The sequence below is a fragment of the Bufo bufo genome, chromosome 3, assembly GCF_905171765.1.
Source record: "Bufo bufo chromosome 3, aBufBuf1.1, whole genome shotgun sequence".
In the NCBI taxonomy this organism is placed as follows: Eukaryota; Metazoa; Chordata; class Amphibia; order Anura; family Bufonidae; genus Bufo; species Bufo bufo.
Window position 1 is genome coordinate 314,859,123 of NC_053391.1, and position 23,675 is coordinate 314,882,797.

At 48.0% G+C, this 23,675-nt stretch overlaps 1 protein-coding gene across 1 annotated transcript in view; it reads left to right on the top strand.

Moving 5' to 3' along the window:
* The first annotated feature begins 251 nt into the window (after positions 1–251).
* Positions 252–23,675, top strand: part of OPRD1 (opioid receptor delta 1) — an 80,680-nt gene continuing 57,256 nt past the window's right edge. Inside the window, exon 1 of the mRNA XM_040424302.1 lies at positions 252–481. Within this exon, the coding sequence (XP_040280236.1) occupies positions 252–481 (230 nt within the window). The remainder of the gene's footprint in view (positions 482–23,675) is intronic.

Below are 23,675 nucleotides of genomic sequence, written 5' to 3' on the forward strand. Positions count from 1 at the left end.
GGGGATTGAAGAAATGTAGGAGTAGGAGGAGTGACTGTTGGGGGGGAATGATAAGACAATGTGTGGTAAAGGAGGATCTGCATGTATGAGAGGAGCAGTTTTCTGCCTTCCACTCCCTCCTTCCCTTTCAGTTGCTGAGGATCGAGCATCCTGTCCTCAACATCCTTTCTGCTGTCTCCTTGGTAACGCAGACTCGGGTACCACTTGTACTTAGCATCCCTGCAGGAGCAAGCATTAGCCCAGTGCTAAACATGGAGCTGGAGCTATCCACTTCCAGGCTATACTCAGATATCCTCTACTACAATGCTTCACAGAACCTCTCTTCTTCTGCCCTACCCAACATCACCTTCAGTGTCCCAAGCCAGGGGGTCTCCAGAAACCATGCTTCAATTATAATGGCTGTGGCTATCACTGCGCTATACTCCGTGGTCTGCGTTGTGGGGCTACTTGGGAACATCCTGGTCATGTATGGGATTGTGAGGTATGGGATATTAATATGATTATATCTTGTGATAACGCCTGGCTTTGGCAGGTAGATAGATGCCTGCAGTATATATCAGATACATAGATGAAATGTTTGTAAGGTTGAATGTTCCATGTGAAAAATCAGGTATATGAAATGCAATCTGAATTTCTGTAAAAACAGCTATGATTCCCTGCATGTCTATCAAAGCCTGTTCATATGGAGGGGATGTAAATAGCCTCCGACTGTACTTTTCATATTATATTAATATTGCAGTTTGCCAGAGCTTTTAATTGAGTTGCTTCTCAGTATATAGTCAGAACATGTTAGCAAAACCAGCAACACTTTGCCTAAGGACATTGAGATTTTAATTAGTTTCAACACTAATAAGTAAGGATGACATACAGTTTTTTCTATTTGCTTCTATAAATTAATGTATAAAGCAACTTATTTGTGTATGTATGCAATATTTATATATACAATGTGATACATAACAGAAATAAGAAAGTACATGGGAAAAGCGACATAGCAAAAAAAAGTGTGAAAGTGTGCACACCTACAAGAAAATATCATGAAGAATGTGATAGGCTATGTTCATGGGTTCCATTAGGCAAAAAGCAAAAGGACAACTTAATGCCGCATGCATCCATAACAGAAACCCAACAAAACCCAAAAACGTCAATGGGATCCAGTTGGGCACCAGTTCTGCTTAGCATATGCCATATCCGGCAATTCTAGTTTTCTGTTCCTATACCAGAAAAATGGAATTTCACTGCTGATCTGAATCTTGCCTAAATTTATATCCAATGCAGAACAACATAAACCACAGAAAAAATAACATAAAAATAACATAAAAATGCAAGTATCAAAGTAAAAATGTTTTTATCATAACAGTAAAACACTGCAAAACCAGAAATCAGTCTACATTGTTTGAGTGTCAATAGATGGGAGATTGCTGTCCTAAGTCTTTTCTGAAGAACTGCCTCTATAGCTCTTCCTATGAGTAGCCATACATGATCAGATCCTAATGGGACATGCCTTATAATATGTCTGATGCTACTTACTATTCCTCATTCATGCCAGCCTCACTAATGAATTTAATATACAGGATTCTTTCTATCTATCTATCTATCTATCTATCTATCTATCTATCTATCTATCTATCTATCTATCTATCTATCTATCATAGTATCTATCTATCATAGTATCTATCTATCTATTGTATCTATCTATCTATCTATCTATCTATCTATCTATCTATCTTTCTATCTATCTATTTATCTGCTGACTCTCAATATAAGGAAATACCTGTACTTCTCTACCGTTCCCTGCAAGATGTAATATATAGCTACATGGAACAATTGGTCTTAGAAAATCCCTTTCTATAGTTATTCCTCTTTCTCCATACGAGTCATATATAGAACATTAACTTTCGCCATGTAACATGTCCCCTTTCTACAAAAAACTGTTTTCTAGCCTTTGCCTTTCTCTCCATCAATCATCACATATATTTCTCATATAGCTATATAATTGCTGTCGTCTTTTTGAAATAAGTGCCTGTATAGCTCTCCCCATGAGGGTCACTGCACTGTATCCAAGTTCCATCCAATAATATTGTAAGCGGTCACTTTTTTTCTTAATTCCTAAAATCTATAAGTTCTGCGACCTCTACACTTCATTTACGAGCATACCAGAATATGCCTTAATTCCAATGCTAGTTATTTGTATGCAGAAAAATAGCTATTTCGTTTTAGTCCTTTTGTCAAATCTGCAAACCAAATGATGTACAGCCCCTTTAAGTTATATTACACTGAATAACCTATAGTGAGTAGATTGTCTACCAGCATAAAATATGCTATTTGAGAATATCTTTAAAAAAAACTTTTTATGGGCAGAAATAGGCTTGACTTTCCTACTTAATACTCCTGCCATATTAATAGCCACACGTGTGACTTGAGGTCTGCGGCTGCTAGGCGTACACCCCTCCAACTTGGCATTGATCTCCTTCTAAATGATAACAGCTGGCATTACTGTCTAGGTTGGCACAAAACCCAGTTCTGGAATGATTTGTTGTCCTAGACATGCATATCACCATGATTTCTCCTATTCAGTATACCTTGGGGAAATGCAAATGACTTGTGATCAATGAACCGTTCTGATAATGGTATAATAATAACACATTAAATAAGTTTTGGAGGAAAATTCTTTACAATGACCTTGTGATAGGTTATTGGTTTTAGAATAAAATCAATGAGGAACTAAAAATCCATAAGAAGTGGTGTAGGTTGAAATGAAGACATCCAATTACTCTGGTAAGCCAAAACGAGTCTCTGGGATAAAAAATAATTGAAGAAACCTTTATATAAAAAGAATGGAAGAATTAAGTAATAATGACTTGTACTAATAGTATAGCCCCTTCAGCTGAAGGCTGTATCCATCATGAAGGAACGTAATGAGTTGGCCTCTTACCAACATAGGTCGCTTATTAATATGTACATTTATCTTATCTTCACTAGGCACTTGATTTTTGTTGTGCTGATGGGTTCCTAATTATTCTGAGCTCTAATACAAGAATTAACAGGGTAATTAATAACATTTGCATAAATAAAAAGTATTGGGGCTACCCATAGCAATCACTTGCCTGAATATGCATTAGAATTAAGCCAACTTCATGAACAATAACACTGGCCCAGATTAGTGTAAATGTAGGCAGGCTGTCTAGACTGGCACCAGATTTATCACAGAGGCTCGGGCTGGAAGATACATCTGGTGAAGGGATTGACATATTTGTCTAAAGGCAGGTTTACACACTGCGATGTACAGCCGATTGTCGGGAAGGAAGTGTTCCTTCCTGACAGTTGGCTGCTCATTCAGTGAAGGAGACTACGTATTTATAGAGATCTCCTTCACAGTATGAGGACGAGGGATCGCAATACAGAATCATTGTTTCTGGGCAGCAGATGGCTGTTTAGACATGTTATGGATGTTATGTTGGTGCACCACTTCCTGTTTCCTGTTTTCTGTTTGTGGCAGTTGCTCCTGTCTTTATGTTATGTTACCAACGTGGCTCCTGTGTAGTAATCCCGCGTGCTGTGTTTATTTACATCACATGAAACCTGGTGTCAGAAGTATCTGGATCTGCACTGCTTCTGCACATTAGCCGCTAAGAGCCTGCCAGCCTTGCAGCATGATCGTGTCTCCTGTCTCCTGTCCGTGGATTTGAGCATTTGACGCAAGCAATAGCAGCAGCATGGCGGCTAACAGAATTTCGCTGCCTGAGCCGATGAGGGTAAGCGGCAATGTGTGTGATAACTGGGACACCTTCAAAACTGAGTTTGATGACTACTGCCTCGCCACAGGGTTAAAGGAGAAGCCTGCAGCAGTGCAGGCCGCCACTCTGAGGAGGGTGATGGGCAGTGAATGCCTCCATGTTTACAAGCATAATCTAAACCTTACAGGGGAGCAAAAGAATGACACCAAAGCCATCCTGGATGCATTAGAAACTTTCTTCAGGCCTTCTAAAAATTTCATATATGAAAGATATACAGGTAAAACTCGAAAAATTTGAATATCGCGCAAAAGTCCATTTATTTCAGTAATGCAAATTAAAAGGAATTGCATTAATGCAGCTTAAAATTAGAATTTTGTAAAAAGGTTTAATATTCTAGGCTCAAAGTGTCACACTCTAGTCAGCTAATTAATCCATACCCCCTGAGCAAAGGGTACCTCAAAATTGTGACTTTGGGGTTTCATAAGCAGTAAGCCATAATCATCCAAATTATAACAAATAAAGGCTTGAAATATCTCACTTTGCATGTAATGAGTCTCTCTCATATGTTAGTTTCACCTTTTAAGTTGCATTACTGAAATAAATGAACTTTGCACAATATTCAAATTTTCCGAGTTTCACCTGTATATTTGGCTACTGCAAGCAAGAAGACAGTGAATCGATAGACAAGTTTGTCACACGGCTTAGTGAAATATCTGCAAGCTGTGAGTATGGCTCTTTGAGAGATGAACTTATTCGTGATAAACTGGTTCTGGGTATCATCAATGAAAACACACGCCGCCACCATCAAGGAAACGCAAGCAGCAGCACAAGTTTCAACTCAAGAGTCGCTCACACAACTCACCTGAGCAGAAGCCTGGATCATGCAAGTATTGTGGCAGTTTGCAATTACGTGTGAAAGAAAAGCGCCCTGCATATGGGAAATTCTGTACTGCATGCGGTAAGCCAAATCACTTTGCAAGGGTGTGTCTCTCCCGTGACATGAAAGTAAGGAAGATACACACAATGCGGCAAGTGCCTGATTCTGAGGATGCACAACTGCAGCACTGATATGCTTTACTCCTCAGAATGCATTGGTGCTGTATACACAAAAGGCAAGAAATGGTTTGTAAACCTCAATTTAAATAATATAATCCAACCTTGCCAGCTGGATTCAGGTGCAAAATGTGATGTCATGAGTTTTTTCCCCTAGACTAAAGCTGTATTCAGGGGAAAAAATGGAATCATTGGGACTTTTCCAAACAAAATGCAGCATACGAGATTGTGTGCACAAATTGCACTTAGAGATTGTGGAAGCTGATCAGAAACTGCTATGGTTCAACATGTGAGCGCCTGGGACTGCTGCAGTTCACTATTCCTGCTGCTGAGCTGCACAATGTTGATAATCAGCCAGCGAAATCCCTGACGAGGCCACTGACAAAACAGCAAATTTTTCATGCCTACAGTGATGTATTTGAGGGCACGGTAGTATCTGTTCCAGGGGAGGTGCACTTTGAACTTGACCCTGCTATTCAACCAGTTCAATGTGCCCCACAGAATGTACCAACAGCTATTAAGCCACAGGCCAAAGCACAACTGGACAAGTATGAAGCTGAGGGACATCTAACCTCAGTATCAGAACCCACGGATTGGATAAGCAACATGGTGGTTATCAGAAAGCCTGCAAAGATCAGAATCTGAATTGATCCCAAGTTCCTGAATATGGCCCTGAAGCGGTCACACTACCTAATGCCTACGCTCAATGACATTCTGTACAAACTTCCAAAAGCAAGTATTTTCATACTCGTCGATGCAAGATATGCCTTTTTACAGTGCAAACTAGATGAAAAAAGCAGTTACATGACCATTTTCTGGACTCCTTGGGGCAGAAACAGATGGCTTAAACTTCTATTTGGGGTTTCCGTGGCACCAGAGGTCTACCAGCGTAAACAACATGAACTATTGAGTGGGCCAATAGCTGATGATGTAGTGTCCCACTAGGTAAAGGTGGGCACTGCACAAAAGGGGTTAATGTGTTGTTATTACCTGTAATGTTATATGTATGCATTTCCCTGTGTTAGCTGGGTGTCAGGCCTGTCAGGGTGTAGTTTAGCCTCCCAGACGTTAGAGGGAGCTAGAGAGCCCTAGATATATATAGGAAGGCCCAGACAGGGGAGTGGTAGTTCATTCCAGGGGACTAGAGGAGTTACTTCGTCCACCTGAAGCTCCTGAGGCTAGGATTAGCTCAGTAGAGACACCCCAGTTGCAGGACAGCACCTCCTGGGAGAAACCTGCAGCTTCCCAACCAAGCAAGGATAATACAAGTCAGATAAGTACCCTGATGGGCAGAGGTTCTATAAAGTACAGCAAGCGCCAATACTGGAGAGAGGATTTATATACCAAGGATTAAAGCCAGCATTTAGGCATCCGGGCCTTGGGATCCAGCCAGCTAGAATAGCTGAAGGGAATAGAGCAGCATTGCACTGTAAAGCATCAACCGTTGTGCCCTCCAAGTATCTTGCATGATTAATTCCTGCCACTATTTAAAGTCTACCTGCTTGTGAAGTATTGTTCAAGGGACTGCATTATCATCACTATCAACTGTAACTGTATGTACAAAGTTGGACTGTGTTCACCAAGTAAAGCAACGTTTGGTTTATCCACTGAGTACTCAGTTATTCCTCCTATAAATCGGTGTGCCACCGTTACAGGCACTGGCGTCACGAATCCAACAGGGACCTTGCCCCAGGCACTAAAAATACCTGTAACATCCAGGGCACCTCATCCACCATCAGGCCTGGTCCCTATATACAGAGTGTGCCCCAGAGGAACTGTGTCTACCTCTCCTTCACTGCCGCATGCCTGCCCAGGGTTCTCCAATACAGTGAGCAGCCCTCGATTGCCTATAACCGTGACCTCGCTTCGCTATACCCTGCAGGTCTGGCGTGCTGCATAAATTGGCGTCACAAACAGGATTTACGGAACATTCCTGCGCCATTGCGGATATAAAACTGTGTGCTAAAAACTGCCTTAAAGTGACCAAGCCCTACCGTTTTATTATAAAGTGCTGGGCCAAAGAACTGTCATAATTAGCGGTGTGAAGATAACGTTTTCTGGACTGTTTGCTGCTTGTTTAAGCCACCGCTTGCTGTCAGTGAATAGACAGCCATTTTGCCACTTAAACCTGAGGTGGATTACAAGTGCGCCCGGTGAACTGTTTGGCGCGAAAAAGAGGACTTTGGCGCGAAAAGAACCAGGCGGAGTCATCACCCAGCCGGCGAGGAGGAAGAATGCCGCCCTGTCTGGAGAAAAAGGTGCCGCCTACCTGAGTCCCGGAGCTACGAGAGGCCGCGCCCACCTGCTGACGCTGTACGCAGGACGTCCGTCGCCCGTAGCCACGCATCTCGCGAGACTTGGAGCGAGCACCACCGGAGTGAGTACCAACTTAAAACTGTTGCCGGCTCTGCTATTTACCTTACCGGAACGTTCCCGACCCCTGCCAGGGCACCGGAGGGAGCCCCGTTAGTGACAAAAGACTTTTCTGTGAAAAAAATAAAAAAGTTATTATCATTGCCGCTCCGGTCCGCTCTGCTACATTTAAAGGGCCATACCCACCTAGCAACGCCATGTCTACACCTGAGGAAATCGGACAGGTGGCCCCAGTCGCGCCTTCTGGAATACCCCCAGCCGACCCTAGGGCCCCTGCCGTCGCGGCACCGCCAAGCATGATGCCGCTAACTATGCCGTACTATTTTGGGGCCCCCTGGTTCCCACGTTATTCAGGGGAAGCCCATAAGTTAAAAGACTTTAGGGAACAGATACTGGCCTTGTTCCGGCTTTACCCCATAAATGCCGAACAGCAAATGGAGATCCTCCTAGCTCAGTTGGAAGGGGCCGCCCGCAGGGAAGTCATGTCGTGGCCCCGCTCTGAGAAAAGTAGCCTGGAACAGATCTTTGATCGATTGGGCACCACGTTTGAGGCCAGAACGGTGTCAGAAGTTAAAATGCGTTTCTTCAGCAGAAAGCAGCAACCTGGGGAGTCGCTCCGTGATTTTGCCCTGTCCTTACAAGAGACACTGAGAGCTGTAGTCCAAGTGGATCCTAAAGAAGCTGAGGACCAGGACCGGACTCTTAGAGAGCAATTCATTGCAGACGTAAGTAATGAGCATTTAAAGGGCCAGCTACGCATGTTGTCAGCTCAACACCCGCACTGTGCATTTCTGGACTTTAAAGAATTGGCCATCAGTATATTGGGCCAGAACCCTGCTCCAGGGCCGGCAGCCTCCTATGAACCCCAGGCTTGCCAACCAAAGACTGTTAATGTGGGACCTGCAGGAGTCAGTCAGGCGACCCAAGCTCCAGTTACAGACGTAGTGGCAGCCCTCATGGAGCGAGTGAACCATCTTACTCTAAGTCTAGAGAAGGTGTGCAAAAAGATAGAGGAATGGGAGAGACCATTATTACTAGAAGATGAAAGTCCTCTTCCTCCAAGGCTCCCACCTGCATATGGAGACGTATATCCAAAAGAGCCTGATGGGCGACCAAGGTACCGGCCCAGAAGCAGAAAACAGCCTGTCTGTCACCACTGCAAGAAATATGGACATACTGAATCAATGTGCTGGCAGTTAAACGGGCAACCCCTGAGGCAGAGGACCGCCCCTCGGGAGGTAGAACAGTAGGTCCAAAGGATCCAAGCTGGATGCCTAAGTATGTAGGATCCCGTCCAAAAATTAATATATGCATCAACGGGATACCCTTTGAAGCCCTCTTGGACACTGGGTCACAGGTCACCACCATTCAACGGCCTGCCTTTGACAAGTTCTGGGATCCAAGTCTCCTCACCCAGCCACCAGAGTCCTGGCTAGATATCATTGCCAGCAACGGTAAGCCAGTGAAAGTGCATGGGTATTGGGAACCTACCCTTCAAGTGGGAGAAGCCACCCTGCCACAGCAAGGCGTGATTGTGGTACAAGCAGGAGATAAAGGAGGACACCCTGTGATCTTAGGGACTAACGTTCTAAAAAATTGTTACTCTGAAGTGCTTGACGCCTTAAATCAAACTATATCTTCAGCCTCACCTGCTTCCAGAAGAGTTATCCAAAAGACTATTAGTGTGCTGTGTGCTCAACAAAAGTTTGCCAATAAGAAAGGAGAAATTTGCACTGTCCGGATCCGGGATAACCGACCGGTAATTCTGCCTCCAAACTCGCAGATCATCCTGTGGTGCCGTGCGGTGTTAGGGATCCAGGGCCAGGACTATCAAGCCCTAGTGGAACCTATTCCCTTTGAAAATCATCCCTTCGTACGGACAGCCAAGAGCATGGTGACTGTGTCTCAAGGTAAAGTGCCTGTCCGCTTAATTAACTTTGGTGATCATCCCGTTACTCTCCTTAAACACTGCCCCGTTGCTCAGCTTTTTCAAGTGTCTTTCCAGGATGTGATCCGTCTGCCTGCCACGGAGGCGTTCCAGACCACACAGAGCAGCAGCACCCCTACGACATCCTGGTGGGAAGAACTACATGTGGGGAACGAATCCACCCCAAGAGAGCAAATAGAGGGAGTCCTGAGGCTGGTGAAGGAGCACCACTAGGCTTTCAGTAAGCACTCCACGGACTACGGAGAGGTCAGTGTAATCAAACACACCATACCCACTGGCTCTCATCCTCCTATTAAGGAGAGGCACAGACCCATAGCACCTACTACCTATCAGTCTGTGAAAGAAATGATAAAAGAGATGAAAGACTCTAATATAATCCGGGACAGCCATAGTCCCTGGGCTGCGCCCCTAGTTCTTGTCCGGAAAAAAGATGGCAGCATACGGTTCTGCGTGGATTACAGGAAAATTAATCAAATCACCCACAAAGATGCATATCCATTGCCACGCATTGAGGAGTCCTTGACTGCTCTGGGGTCATCAGCCTATTTCTCTACCTTGGACTTAACCAGTGGGTACTGGCAAGTACCCATGGCCCCAGAAGATCGAGAAAAGACTGCTTTCACTACCCCTATGGGCCTGTTTGAATTCAATTATATGCCGTTTGGACTGTGTAACGCTCCAGGAACGTTCCAGAGGCTGATGGAACGTTGTTTAGGCCATAGGAATTTTGAGACTGTACTCTTATATCTGGATGACGTCATTGTATATTCCAAGACGTATGAGGACCATTTAAAGCACCTGGGTGAGGTGTTTCAAGTTCTTGCTAAATATGGCCTCAAGATCAAACCATCCAAGTGCCACCTGCTGAAACCAGCGGTCAAATACCTTGGGCACGTTGTCAGTGCCGATGGAATACAGCCTGATCCTGATAAACTGGCTGCTGTCCGAAACTGGCCTACTCCAACGACCGTAAAAGAGGTGAGAAGCTTTCTCAGTTTTGCAGGGTACTACAGGCGTTTCATCCCGCACTTCGCACAAATTGCGGATCCCATCCAGGAACTGCTGAGGGGGCATCCAAAGAAGAGCCCGAAAACCCCTATTCCTGTGGAATGGAACCAAGAACGGGAAATTGCCTTTCAAATCCTAAAGAAGAAGTTGACTGAACCCCCTGTCCTGGGTTACCCAGATTATCAGAAGCCGTTCCTCCTCTACACGGATGCCAGTAAAAGAGGCCTGGGGGCCGTGTTGGCTCAAGTGCAAGACAACAAAGAAAGGGTAATTGCCTACGCCAGCAGATCCCTGAAGGGAGCCGAAAAGAATGATAAGAATTACAGTTCTTTCAAGCTGGAGTTTCTTGCCTTAGTGTGGTCTGTGACTGAAAAGTTCAAAGACTATCTCGCTGCCACACCGTTTGTTGCCTTCACGGACAATAATCCCCTGGCGCATCTGAACACGGCCAAGTTAGGGGCACTGGAGCAAAGATGGGCCTCCCGCCTTGCCAACTATGACTTTACTGTGAAGTACCGGGCAGGCCGCTCCAATGATAATGCTGATGCCCTGTCGCAGCTTCCCACTACAGAGGCCCCAGATGATCTAAAAGATGCCTGGGAAGAAGTGGAGATGCCTGCGTTCTACAATAAATTCGCCCAGCAGGATAATATCCGTACTGAAAATCTCCCTGCTGCTGATCCTCCCTCATCAGATGATCCTGAGTCTAGAGGCGATCAAGAAAGATGGATTAAGCTCCAGTCCGAAAGTAGAGTCCTCGGTGAACTGCTCGACTTCCTTACCAGTGGGAAAATCCCTGAGAGAATCCGCAGGAAGAGTGCAGACCCAGAACTAGTAAGACTGTGGAGACATCGCCACCACCTATTCCTTCAAAGAGGCCTGTTGCTCAGAAGGAGTCTGGATCCAGTGTCCTGTGATAGAGTCTACCAGATTCTCCTGCCACGTCGGGATGCCAGCCTGGTACTGGACATGTACCACAACCAGTCCGGACACTTCGGGGTGCAAAAGACTGAGGCCACTATACGGAGGAGATTCTATTGGATTGGGATGAGAGAAGATTTCGAGAAATGGTGCCGAGAATGCACTGCCTGTGCTGTGGGGCGGACGGAACGCCATGACCAGAGGGCGCCTCTCCATCCTATTGTAAGTACAGCTCCTCTAGAATTGGTCGCGATTGATCATGTGAAGTTGGAGCCGAGTCGCTCTGGATATACATATGCCATGACTATAATTGACCACTTCACCAAGTTTGTCGTAGCAGTGCCTGTGAAAGACCTGACAGCCAAGACTACAGCGGAGGCGTTCTGGAAGCATTTCCTTCTGCCCTACGGCTGTCCAGAAAGGATTCTCACCGATCAAGGGTCACAGCTGTTCCATGAGATGTGCCTGCTGCACAACTGCCAGAAAGTCCGGACCACCGCCTATCATCCGCAAAGTAACGGACTCTGTGAAAAGATGAATAAAACTCTCATTGAAATGCTGAGAGCAGTACCCCCTGATACGAGGGGTGATTGGCCTACTCTGTTGCCACAACTGATGTACACTTATAACAACACTATCCATTGTTCCACCGGTTACACCCCGTTCTACCTGATGTTTGGGCGACAAGGTAGATTACCTGCGGATCACTCCCTGGGGGTACAAGTGCCGGATGTGATCAACCCACTGCCCAGGACTGATTGGGTAGTGGAGCACCAGAGGCGTCTTCTTAATGCCAAGGAGATTGTGCAAGAACGCATGGAGAATGTCCGGGAACGCCAGCAAAAAGACTACGACCAGACTGCCCATGCGGGACCCCTGGCTCTTGGGGACAAGGTTTGGTTGAAAAACAACCACCGGACCAGCAAGTTGGACAGCAAATGGGAAAGGATTCCCTACCTGGTTACTGCCATACCTAATGCTGCAGCCCACATATACCAGGTCTCCAGAGAAGGAAAAGGTCCCCAAGTTGTTCACTGGAACTGCCTCAAGCCCTGTATTGAAGGAGAACCAGCGGCGGAGGAGATGGAGTCTGAGCCTGCTGAGGAGGAATTGCCGGCTCCACCTATGGACCCTATGCAGGCTGTGGAGAACTTGATCCATGATAAAGAGCCGCTCCACTGGGCCCTCACGCCTTGGCTGAATTTGTTGGTTCCTGCTCCTGTTCCTGTTGGTCTCCCGTCTCAGGAGACTTCACCTCCAAGAGCTCCTGAAGAGGTTCCAGAGGCAGTGAGCTCCCTTGACCTTCCTGAGTCCAGGCAGGAAGAATCTCCGCCCCTAAGGAGGTCTACCCGTTCTACCAGGGGACACCCACCTGTGAGGTTTGAGGACTACATCATGAGCCCAGGTAGCCCCTCACGGGAAACCCCTGTTTAACTCTGTTGCAAGCCTGGGTACGGACTCATATTTGTTCCTTGAGCCTCCAAGAACTTTACATCGTTTTATATTGTTCTACTGTTATATTATGGACAATTTGCATTTATGGACTATCCTGGTTTATTGATACGCTGCACCAGGTCAGCGCCCCTGTTCCCTTCCATTATCCTGAGAGAAGAGAACGACGCCCCTTTTCACCATTCCTTCAGTTTAATGTTCGTATTGTTGCTGTGATATTTGCCATGTATGCCGGTTCTCATTTTGTCTTTCAGGCTGCAGTATCCAGCCAGGCAGGGCCCCTCCATGTTGCGCCCCGAGGACGGGCAACGTTATAGCGTGGTGGTATGTAGTGTCCCACTAGGTAAAGGTGGGCACTGCACAAAAGGGGTTAATGTGTTGTTATTACCTGTAATGTTATATGTATGCATTTCCCTGTGTTAGCTGGGTGTCAGGCCTGTCAGGGTGTAGTTTAGCCTCCCAGACGTTAGAGGGAGCTAGAGAGCCCTAGATATATATAGGAAGGCCCAGACAGGGGAGTGGTAGTTCATTCCAGGGGACTAGAGGAGTTACTTCGTCCACCTGAAGCTCCTGAGGCTAGGATTAGCTCAGTAGAGACACCCCAGTTGCAGGACAGCACCTCCTGGGAGAAACCTGCAGCTTCCCAACCAAGCAAGGATAATACCAGGTCAGATAAGTACCCTGATGGGCAGAGGTTCTATAAAGTACAGCAAGCGCCAATACTGGAGAGAGGATTTATATACCAAGGATTAAAGCCAGCATTTAGGCATCCGGGCCTTGGGATCCAGCCAGCTAGAATAGCTTAAGGGAATAGAGCAGCATTGTACTGTAAAGCATCAACCGTTGTGTCCTCCAAGTATCTTGCATGATTAATTCCTGCCACTATTTAAAGTCTACCTGCTTGTGAAGTATTGTTCAAGGGACTGCATTATCATCACTATCAACTGTAACTGTATGTACAAAGTTGGACTGTGTTCACCAAGTAAAGCAACGTTTGGTTTATCCACTGAGTACTCAGTTATTCCTCCTATAAATCGGTGTGCCACCGTTACAGGCACTGGCGTCACGAATCCAACAGGGACCTTGCCCCAGGCACTAAAAATACCTGTAACATCCAGGGCACCTCATCCACCATCAGGCCTGGTCCCTATATACAGAGTGTGCCCCAGAGGAACTGTGTCTACCTCTCCTTCACTGCCGCATGCCTGCCCAGGGTTCTCCAATACAGTGAGCAGCCCTCGATTGCCTATAACCGAGACCTCGCTTCGCTATACCCTGCAGGTCTGGCGTGCTGCAATGACATTAGCTGATGACATTCTTATAGTTGGTTGTGGTAACACTGATGAAGAAGCTGAGCGGGACCATGACGAAAAGTTAATAGCGCTACTAGATCATTGCAGACAGGTGATGCTGAGGCTTAGTGTTAAGAAATTGCAGTTCAAGGTGCAAGAGGTCCATTTCCATGGGCATATCCTGTCTTCACAAGGCTTAAAAGCTGACCCGAACAAGATTAAAGCCATTGTGGACATGCCACAGCCTGCTGATGCCAAAGCAGTACAGAGATTTATTGGCTTTGTTACATATCTAGCAAAATTCCTGCCACATTTATCTGAGGTGTGTGAGCTGTTAAGACAACTTGTGGACAGAGATGTGGTTTGGCACTGGCTTCCCAAACATGACCAGGCGGTAGAGGATATCAAACGCTTGGTGACCTCTGCACCAGTGTTAAAATTCTATGATATCACTAAGCCTGTTGCCATACAAAGTGACTCTAGCAAAAATGGCCTGGGTTGTTGTCTGTTACAGGAAGGTCAACCGGTTGAATATGCGTCCAGAGCTCTTTCACCAGCTGAGCGAAACTATGCTCAGATTGAGAAGGAACGTTTAAGTATTGTATTTGCATGCCAACGCTTCCATCATTATCTCTATGGGCGGGACTCCATTACAGCTGAGACTGACCTTTTGTGTGCTCCCAAGCGTTTGCAGAGCATGATGCTTACATTGCAGCATTACAACCTCAATGTTGTCTATAAGCCAGGAAGTGAATTGTATATCAGCGATGCTTTGAGCAGAGCTACGTTGGATAATGTGGCACCTGGAGGTGAGCACGAGCGTCAAACAATTTGTCAGCTGCAAGAGGAACAAATTTTCTTTGCCGACATCAATCAAGCCGACTATCTTAAGGTCACTGTTCAGCGTCTGCAGAAACTCATACAACACACTGACGGTGACGCAACGTTACAAGCTCTGAAATCTGTTGTCTTGAGTGGATGGCCAGATGATAAAGTAGCGATTCCTGCAACTCTACGGGAATATTGGTCCTTTAGAGATGAGATCAGCGTACAAAATGGTATCTTGTACAAAGGCCCAAGGGTCATAGTGCCTAAATCGCTGAGAGCAGAGATGTTATCTCGAATACACTCTAGCCACATTGGAGGTGAAGCATGCTACAGACAAGCTTGTGATACTCTTTACTGGCCTAACATGCAAGGTGAAATCAAAGATTTTGTCAGTAATTGTCCTATCTGCAATGAATATGCCCACTTCCAACAAAAGAAAACTATGATGTCGCACAAGGTACCGACACGTCCATGGCAGATCATCAGTATGGACTTATTCAACTACGCAGGAAAAGAACACCTGATATTAGTTGTTGTAGAAAATATTAATAGTTGTAATCAGCTCGCATCAAAGTTTGTGTAAGGAAAAAGGTGAATCCCTCTTCCCTCAGCTGCAGTCAGAGACAGACCCAGGTGTGTTACCATCTTGATTGAAAATTCTGAGCAACTCCTCCTTCTCCCTGCCCAGCCTGTACTTTTATTTACTAACAAAAGGTGTAAAAGGGGCTGGCCCAAGACAAGGATACAGGAAGTGATGACATACAGGAAGTGATGACATATCAAAGGACAGGGAGGGGCAATCAATGTGGCTGGGCAGACAATGCACACACCCCATCCCTGTATAAGGAAGGATGAGTCGTGCCCATTGTCTGACCAGCCAGGTGGCCGCCCATCCCCCATCACTGTCAGCATGGACCTTATTCAATACTGCTCAAAAGTGATCAGTATCTAATAAAGATCATTCTACTGGTTCCTATAGGTTTGAGATTATCTGCGAGACATTGCTACGGCTATTGTCAGTATACGGTACTAGTATACCGACAAGGCAGATATGCATGTCTTACAAGCAGATATGTCTCCAAGCCCATGAGAAGGTTTTCATACTGACTGTTTTACCACTGGTCCCGATTCAGCCAAAGTACCCTCTGCTAGAGTGTTCTCTGGCCAAATCAGACACAGGGAGACAGATGACAATCTATAAAAACACACACACACCCTAAGATAAAATGTCCGCATAATAAAATTTCCACAACATAGTTGACCACTATTCGGACTTTTGGGAAATCGACCTTCTTCCTGATTTGTCCACTGAAACCACAATTAAGTGGTGTAAGGCTCAGTTTTCCCGTTTTGGTCAACCAGATAAAGTGATCTCTGATAATGGCCCTCAGTTTTCAAGCTTGCAATTTAGAAGATTTGCAATAGAATGGGAGTTTGAGCACGTTACTTCCTCACCACGTCATACACAGGCGAATGGCAAAGCTGAAGCAGCTGTAAAGATTGTCAAGAACGTATGCAAGAGAGCACACAGTGATGGTAAAGACTTGTGGAAGGCCATTTTGCATTGGAGAAACACTCCAACCGAAGGCATGGATAGTAGTCCGGCACAAAGACTGATGTCAAGGAGGCTGAAGACTTCCTTACCGGCAGCGAATAAGCTTCTGAAACCTTGTGTGGTACAAGGTGTTACAGAAAAGTTAAAGTTTAAGAGACAAATGTCAAAGGCTCAATAGGATACATCGGCCAGGGATCTGCCAGAGTTGATTATTGGAGAACAAATACGTATGAAACCCTTACCTGGGGATCGAACAGGTCGTTGGAGAATGGGTACTTGTTCGAAAAAAGTTGCACCACGCTCGTATCTAGTGGACATTGACGGAACTCTCTTTTGTTGCAATCATGTGGATTTACGAGTGGCAGAAAATCCTATCTCATTGATAAGCCAGTCTCGCTTGGTATAACATGGACACATGTGCCCATTGACTGTGAGGAATGTACAGAGGTGGGGCCACAGACCTCTTGTACTGGCAATCCTGAGCAAGCTAGTACATCTACCAGCAGCCACGCGCAGGACATGCCAGTAGAAGGTGATAAGAGCCCAGTAACTACCGAGAGGGCTAATAGACTACAAGGACCAGTCGTCACCCGTAGTGGCAGATGTTCAAAACCACCTATGAGACTTAACCTATAGAGTATCAAATGCGTTATTGTTATCTCTCTTCAAAACTTACAATGTTCATTTATTAATACTAAAAAGGGGGAGATGTTATGGATTTTATGTTGGTGCACCACTTCCTGTTTCCTGTTTTCCGTTTGTGGCAGTTGCTCCTGTCTTTATGTTATGTTACCAACATGGCTCCTGTGCAGTAATCCCGTGTGCTGTGTTTATTTACATCACATGAAACAACAGTTGGCTGTTCGTTCAGTGAAGGAGACTACGTATTTATAGAGATCTCCTTCTGTAACATCCCGGAGTATGTCACTAAACTCTTTCTCCCTGCTACAACATGTCAGGTGCATATGTATTGTCATCTTGTGTAGTCTAACATTGCATTTTCCATTATATGTATTTTCTATGCCTGTTTCATATATTATGCTGTAACTTCCCTGTCCACCAGCAGGTGGCAGCAATGTATTTAGCAGAACCATAGCCAGTTTAGTATAGCTAGACTGGGATAGTTCATTCCAGTGTTTAGCTCCCCCTCTTCTAGGAGCAGAAGTGGGCTGGTCCCACGCCCTGCAGCAAGGGAGGGAAGAAACCGGTTAGATCCAGTGTGTACCAGCCCCCCTCTTGGGGAAGGCTGTGTTGGTAGGAGCTCCCAGAAACAGGGATCCCAACCAAAGATCCTCTTCCCAGCCTGAGTCATCTAACTCAGTGCTGGTTGACAAGCAAGCAGCCATCTCCAGAACAAAATATCTCCAGGAAGAAGCCATCATACCCTGCGAGCAGTCCTGTGAGTACTTATCCAAAGACCAGGAGAAGCCAAATACCTCCTTCAGCTAGTCAGGCCCATATCAAGCAGACTACAGACAGAGCAGAAGACAGATACCTGCCAGTTCTACTAGGCATATGATAAGAAGCAGAATACATATAGATTCCTGCCACATATTGCCAATACCTGCTGGGACCCCAGACTATTGCTGTATCTTGTATGGATTCAAAGCTGCATTAAGTAAAGACGAGTTGGATTATATTTCCTGTCTGGATTGCATTCATTCCTCAATTACTCCTATTAACCACACTCATTTTATTGCAAGTGAGCCAGGATCCAGGAGTCCAGCCGTACCAAGGTAGGAGACACAGTTGACATTACACAGAGACATTATCCCCCTCTGGCATTCCTCACCTGGTACGTGAGTTATTACATCTTAAAGGGCCCTGTTACAGTACCTGCGCAAGCTGCAATTGGCGTCACGAACTAAAAACCATTAATATTGCGCCAGTGTGCATCTGTCCCAATCCGGCTTACTGCACTTCACAGTATGAGGACGAGGGATCGCAATACAGAATCATTGTTTCTGGGCAGCAGATGGCTGTTTAGACATGTTATGGATGTTATGTTGGTGCACCACTTCCTGTTTCCTGTTTTCCGTTTGTGGCAGTTGCTCCTGTCTTTATGTTATGTTACCAACATGGATCCTGTGCAGTAATCCCGTGTTCTGTGTTTATTTACATCACATGAAACAACAGTTGGCTGTTCGTTCAGTGAAGGAGACTACGTATTTATAAAGATCTCCTTCACAGTATGAGGACGAGAGATCGCAATACAGAATCACTGTTTCTGGGCAGCAGATGGCTGTTTAGACAGCACGATCTGCTGCCCAGAAATGATGATTTAAATGCCTGCATGAATGACAGGATCACCTGATAAACGAGCGTTTTGCTCGTTCATGGGGTGATCGGCGGCACATTTAGATGGGCAGATTGTCGAGAATGAACATTCTCAGGAACGTTAATTTCCAATAATCTGCCCAAAATTCAGGACCCGTGTAAATCCACCTTAACTCCACCTTATACCAACTATTGACTTGCTTTGAGACAAAGGACATCTGTCAGCAGATTAGAAGAAGCCGGACTGAGGGCGTAGCATAGGGGGAGGCGAACATGACAGGGGGTGGTTTAAGGAGACCCCTCCCTGGTCATGGTTAGGGATTGGTAGGTTTGAGTTGGTGGGAGGGGGACAAAGGGGTTAAGAGGGGATGTGTGGCAGAAGACAGGGGCCATTTTGTGCGTTCTGACCGCCATCCAGACGCGCAATGGAGGTGCTCATATCTCAGCTTCGGGCAGCGGCGGCGGAGAAGGGCGAGGACTGGCTGCAGGGTCGGATCCAGGAGCTGCTGCAGGGGGTGGCAGGGGCGCCCGCTTTGCCTCTGCCTCAGACGTCCCGGCCGCGGCGGTCCGTACCGCCGGCGCGCCTTAGTCAGGAGATGGCGCCCCCTAGGGCTCAGCGGCAAAAAAGGAGCCCCTCAAGGGACCCTTCACGCCTGGGGCAGTCGGTACCTGTGCCTCCACGGACGCCCAGGCGTGGGAGGAATCCTGGTAAGCGGCGGAGCTCGGCTGCAGGCTGTGCCAGGCCTGCCCGGCGTGATGGACGGCGGTTGGAGGCGGGACCCGGTTCGGCAGGCCCAGTCCATGGAGCGGTGGCTGGGGCCTCTCAGCGTGGGAGAGGAGGACAGAATGGCGGAGCTGCTGCAGGCCAGGAGACAGGAGGCAGCAGGCTCCCGGCGGTGACGTCCAGCAGAAGAGAGGGGGAGGGGCCGGCCCTCCTTGAAGAAATTGCCTGTAGCAGTGGATCCTCGTCTAGTGGAGGGGTGCGACGCTTGGAAGAAGATGCCCCTGGAGGATCTGCGCAGAGATCGGCTCTTCTGGATGCAGGACCTGCGGCTGGTGGGGTCACAGCACCCACGCAGCCAGGTGAGACACCTTGGGGACCGTTAGTTCAGCTGGGGGCTAGTTTGGCTGGGGCTGGGGGTGGGGGAGCCCACCTTGATTTGAGCAGAGGTTTAGGTCAGTTACGGGGGGGTTTGGCGGGGCTGGCGGCTAGCTGGGGGGCTGGGGGCCTGTCACCGTTGCCAGTTTGGGGGGCGTCGGGGGGTCCCTGTGGGGTACAGAGTGGTGGGGGTACGGTTGCGGAGGTGCGGGCTTCTAGCGTGTCAGTGCAGACGCAGGCCGGTGGAGTGGGGGAGGGGGGTGAGTCGCGGTTAGATGACCGGGCAAAGGGTGAAGTTTATGTTTGCTTTGAGGGGCCGCTGGGGGCCCATTTGAAGCAGGAGGTGAGGGATCGGATCTGGAAGGGGGAGTATGTGGATATTTTTTCGCTGCTCCCTCTTGAGAAGTTTAACCTGGATAGGGTGAGGAAGGATGAGGGGAAAAGGGAGGAGGAGGAGAAGAGGAGGCATAGGTTAATACCGCGTACGTTTGCAAACTGGTTGCAGGCGTTCGCGATACTGGCTAGTGTTATAGGGGAAAAGGAGCCGGAATGTTGTTCCGCTCTTTTTTGTTATCTGGACGCGATAGGGGAGGCCTATCGGGTGTATGGGGGGCTGGCCTGGCTGTGCTACGATGAGCAGTTTCGGCAGCGGAAGGCGGTGCGGCAGGGTATCCGGTGGGACCACAAGGATATCGCGTTGTGGTTAAAGGTTACGGCGCCGGTTAGGGGGGTCAGTCCTTTCGAGGGGAGGTGGGGGGAGGAGGCCAGTCAGGCTGTGCTTCCTGTTTAATGAGGGGGGATGCAAGTTCGGGGCAAAGTGCAAATTCAAGCACGAGTGCTCAACTTGCGGGAGGGCACATGGAGCGGCGAGGTGCTTTAAAGGGGGGAAGCATAAGGGAGGGGATAATTTTGGAAAAGGGGGAGACGCTGGTGCGGCTAGCAAGGATGGTCCCGTACCTCGATAGGTACCCGGATAGGGGAGCGGCGAATTTGTTAAAAAATGGGTTTGCGTTTGGTTTTCGGATTCCGTTTGTTCCGTCCGAAGCGGTTTTGGTTAGGAAGAACTTGCGGTCGGCTAGGGAGCACCCGGAGGTAGTCACGGAAAAACTGGAAAAAGAGGTTAGGTTGGGTAGGATGGCTGGCCCCTTTTTGGAGCCTCCTTTAGCGGCGCTGCGTTTGTCGCCCTTGGGGGTGGTGCCAAAGAAGGAGGTTAATAAATTCAGGCTGATTCACCATCTGTCCTTCCCTAAGGGAACGTCGGTCAATGATGGTATTGACCCGGCGATGTGTTCCGTGGTCTATACTTCATTTGATGCGGCAGTGGCATTGGTGAAGGGGTATGGGCAGGGAGCCTTAATGGCAAAGACCGACATTGAGGCGGCTTTTAGGCTGTTGCCAGTACATCCAGATAGCCTGCATCTGTTGGGGTGTTTTTGGAACGGGGGTTTTTTCGTGGACCGTTGTTTACCAATGGGGTGCTCCTTATCGTGTGCTTACTTTGAGCCGTTTAGTTCTTTTTTAGAGTGGGCAGTTCGGGATGCGTCAGGGTGCGAGTCGGTCATCCATTATCTGGATGATTTCCTTTGTGTGGGTCCGGCTCAGTCCCGGGTGTGTTCAGTTTTGTTGAACACGTTGTTTGCGTTGTTTGAGGCGTTTGGGGTTCCGTTGGCGGGGGAAAAGACGGTGGGTCCGGTTACGGAATTGAGCTTCCTAGGGATAGTAATAGACTCTGGGAGGATGGAGTGCAGGTTGCCATTGGATAAGGTGGAGGACCTTAGGCAAGAAGTGGCAAGGGCGGGGAGATTGGAAAAAATCAAATTGAGGGATTTGCAGTCTCTTTTGGGGAAGCTCAATTTTGCATGCCGGGTAATGCCGATGGGGAGGATTTTCTGTAGAAGGCTGGCGGGGGCCACGGGGGGGGGTTCAGGCCCCTCATCATTTTGTACGGTTGGGTCGGGAGCTGAAGGCTGATCTGAGAGTTTGGGGTATGTTTTTGGATCAATATAATGGGCGTTCTTTGTTCATGGAGGAGATTAGTTCGTTTGATTTTGACTTGTTTTCTGATGCGGCGGGGGGTTGCGGTTTTGGGGTCTATTTGGGGGGCCAGTGGTGCGCGGGCAGGTGGCCGGACAGTTGGGTTAGTAAGGGATGGGTGCGCAACCTAGCGTTATTGGAGCTGTTTCCGATTGTCGTTGCGGTGTTGTTGTGGGGGGACCTTTTTCGTAATAGGACGGTTCGGTTCCACTGCGACAATTTGGGGGTAGTGCAAGCAATTAATAGTTTGTCGGCTTCTTCACCATTGGTTGTGCGGCTGCTACAGAAATTGGTGTTGGAATGCCTGCTACTCAATGCGTGGGTCGTGGCGGTTCACGTGCCCGGTGTGGATAACTGTATTGCTGATGCCCTCTCTCGTTCGCAGTGGGACCCGTTCCGGCAGCTGGCTCCTGGAGCAGCGGAGGTGGGCTTGGAGTGTCCGGCGGGGATTTGGGAAATCCTGGAACCGCGGTGATGGGTTTGATTCGGTCATCCTTGGCGCCTGTGACATGGGATAAGTATGCTGGAGCTTGGCGGGGGTGGGAAGAGTGGAAGGTGAAGTTGGGTGTGGGGGAGCGGGAGGATCTTGAGATCCCCCTGTTGTTGTTTATTGGACATTGTAGTGAGGAAGGATGGTCTGTCACCAGGATGAATAGTTGGATCGCGGGCGTGGCTTTTGGGTTTCGCTTGCGGGGTATGGTCGACATTACTAAGGCTTTTTTGGTGAGGAGGGCATTAAAGGGGTGGCAAAGGGATGGTACGGGGAAGGATTCTCGCCGCCCGGTGTCATTTTTGATGTTGTTGCAGTTAGGTAGGACGTTGGCGGATGTGTGCACATCGCCATGGGAGGTGCGTTTGTTTCGCTTAGCGTTTTCATTGGCATTTTTCGGGGCATTGAGAGTGGGGGAGCTGGTCTGCCCGGCAACGGATAGGTTGGGGGGCCTGTTGTGTGACGATGTGGATGTTTTTCCGGACCGGATGGAGATAGTTTTGCGGCGGTCCAAGACAGATGTGGAGGGTAGAGGCAGGCGGCTGGTGTTGTTTAGTGTCCCGGATTGTGAAATGTGTCCTGTTCGCTGTTGGCGGGATTACGGTTGTGAAAGGGGTAGGGTGGCCACCCCCCTGTTGGTGCATGCGGATGGGGCCTTTTTGTCTAGGTTCCAGTTCACGGCAGTTTTCAGACGGTGCTTGGTTCAGTTGGGTCTGGGGGATGCGGGTTATGCTAGTCATTCTTTTCGGATAGGTGCGGCGACAGAGGCGGCCAGGTGGGGTTTGGGGGAGGAGGTCATCAAGAAGATCGGGAGATGGGAGTCAGTGCGGTTCAGGTCTTATGTGCGCCTGGAGGGGCTTGGGGGGTGGTGACTTGTAGTGAAGTGAGTTGTTTAGGCTGTGGGAGTAGGCCAATAGATTTTGGTTCTGTTATGTTTTTCGTTTCTTTGCAGGTTCCGGTCCGGCGTTGGTTTGGGTGCTAGGGCACTCCTACGTTTTCTGGGGAGCTCTCCGGGCGGCAGTTCGGCCTGATGGCCAGCAGCTCGGTTTGGCGCGGGATGTGGCAGTGGTAAGGTGGATAGGCAGGCGGGGCATGATGTGGAAGGGTATGTTGCCGGAATTCCACCAGTTTGTAAAGCAGGATAGGGCTCCGGATGTGCTTGTATTGCATGTGGGGGGCAATGATCTGTGTGCGCGTCCTTCACGGGAGTTGGTGAGGGATGTTAAATTTGACCTGCTTAGATTGTGGTCCCTTTACCCGGGCATGGTGACGGTCTGGTCAGACATGGTGCCACGGACGGTTTGGAGGGGGGCTCGCTCAGTGGAGGGTGTGAACAGGGCGAGGGTGAAGGCAAACAGGGCAATAGGTAGGTTCATGGTTCGGAATGGAGCATTGGCGGTCAGGCACCGTGAGCTGGAGAAGGGTGTTGGTGGCTATTGGCGCAGTGATGGGGTTCATTTGAATGCGCTGGGTATAGACATGTGGTGTTTAGTTTTGCAGGAAGGCATCGAGGTTGCAGTGCGGGTGTGGAGGGACGCCAAGGCTTAAGAGGTCAAGCCTTGGCTTCTGTGGCGGTGGGAGGTCCTTGGAGTCGGTGGGTTTATCAGAGGA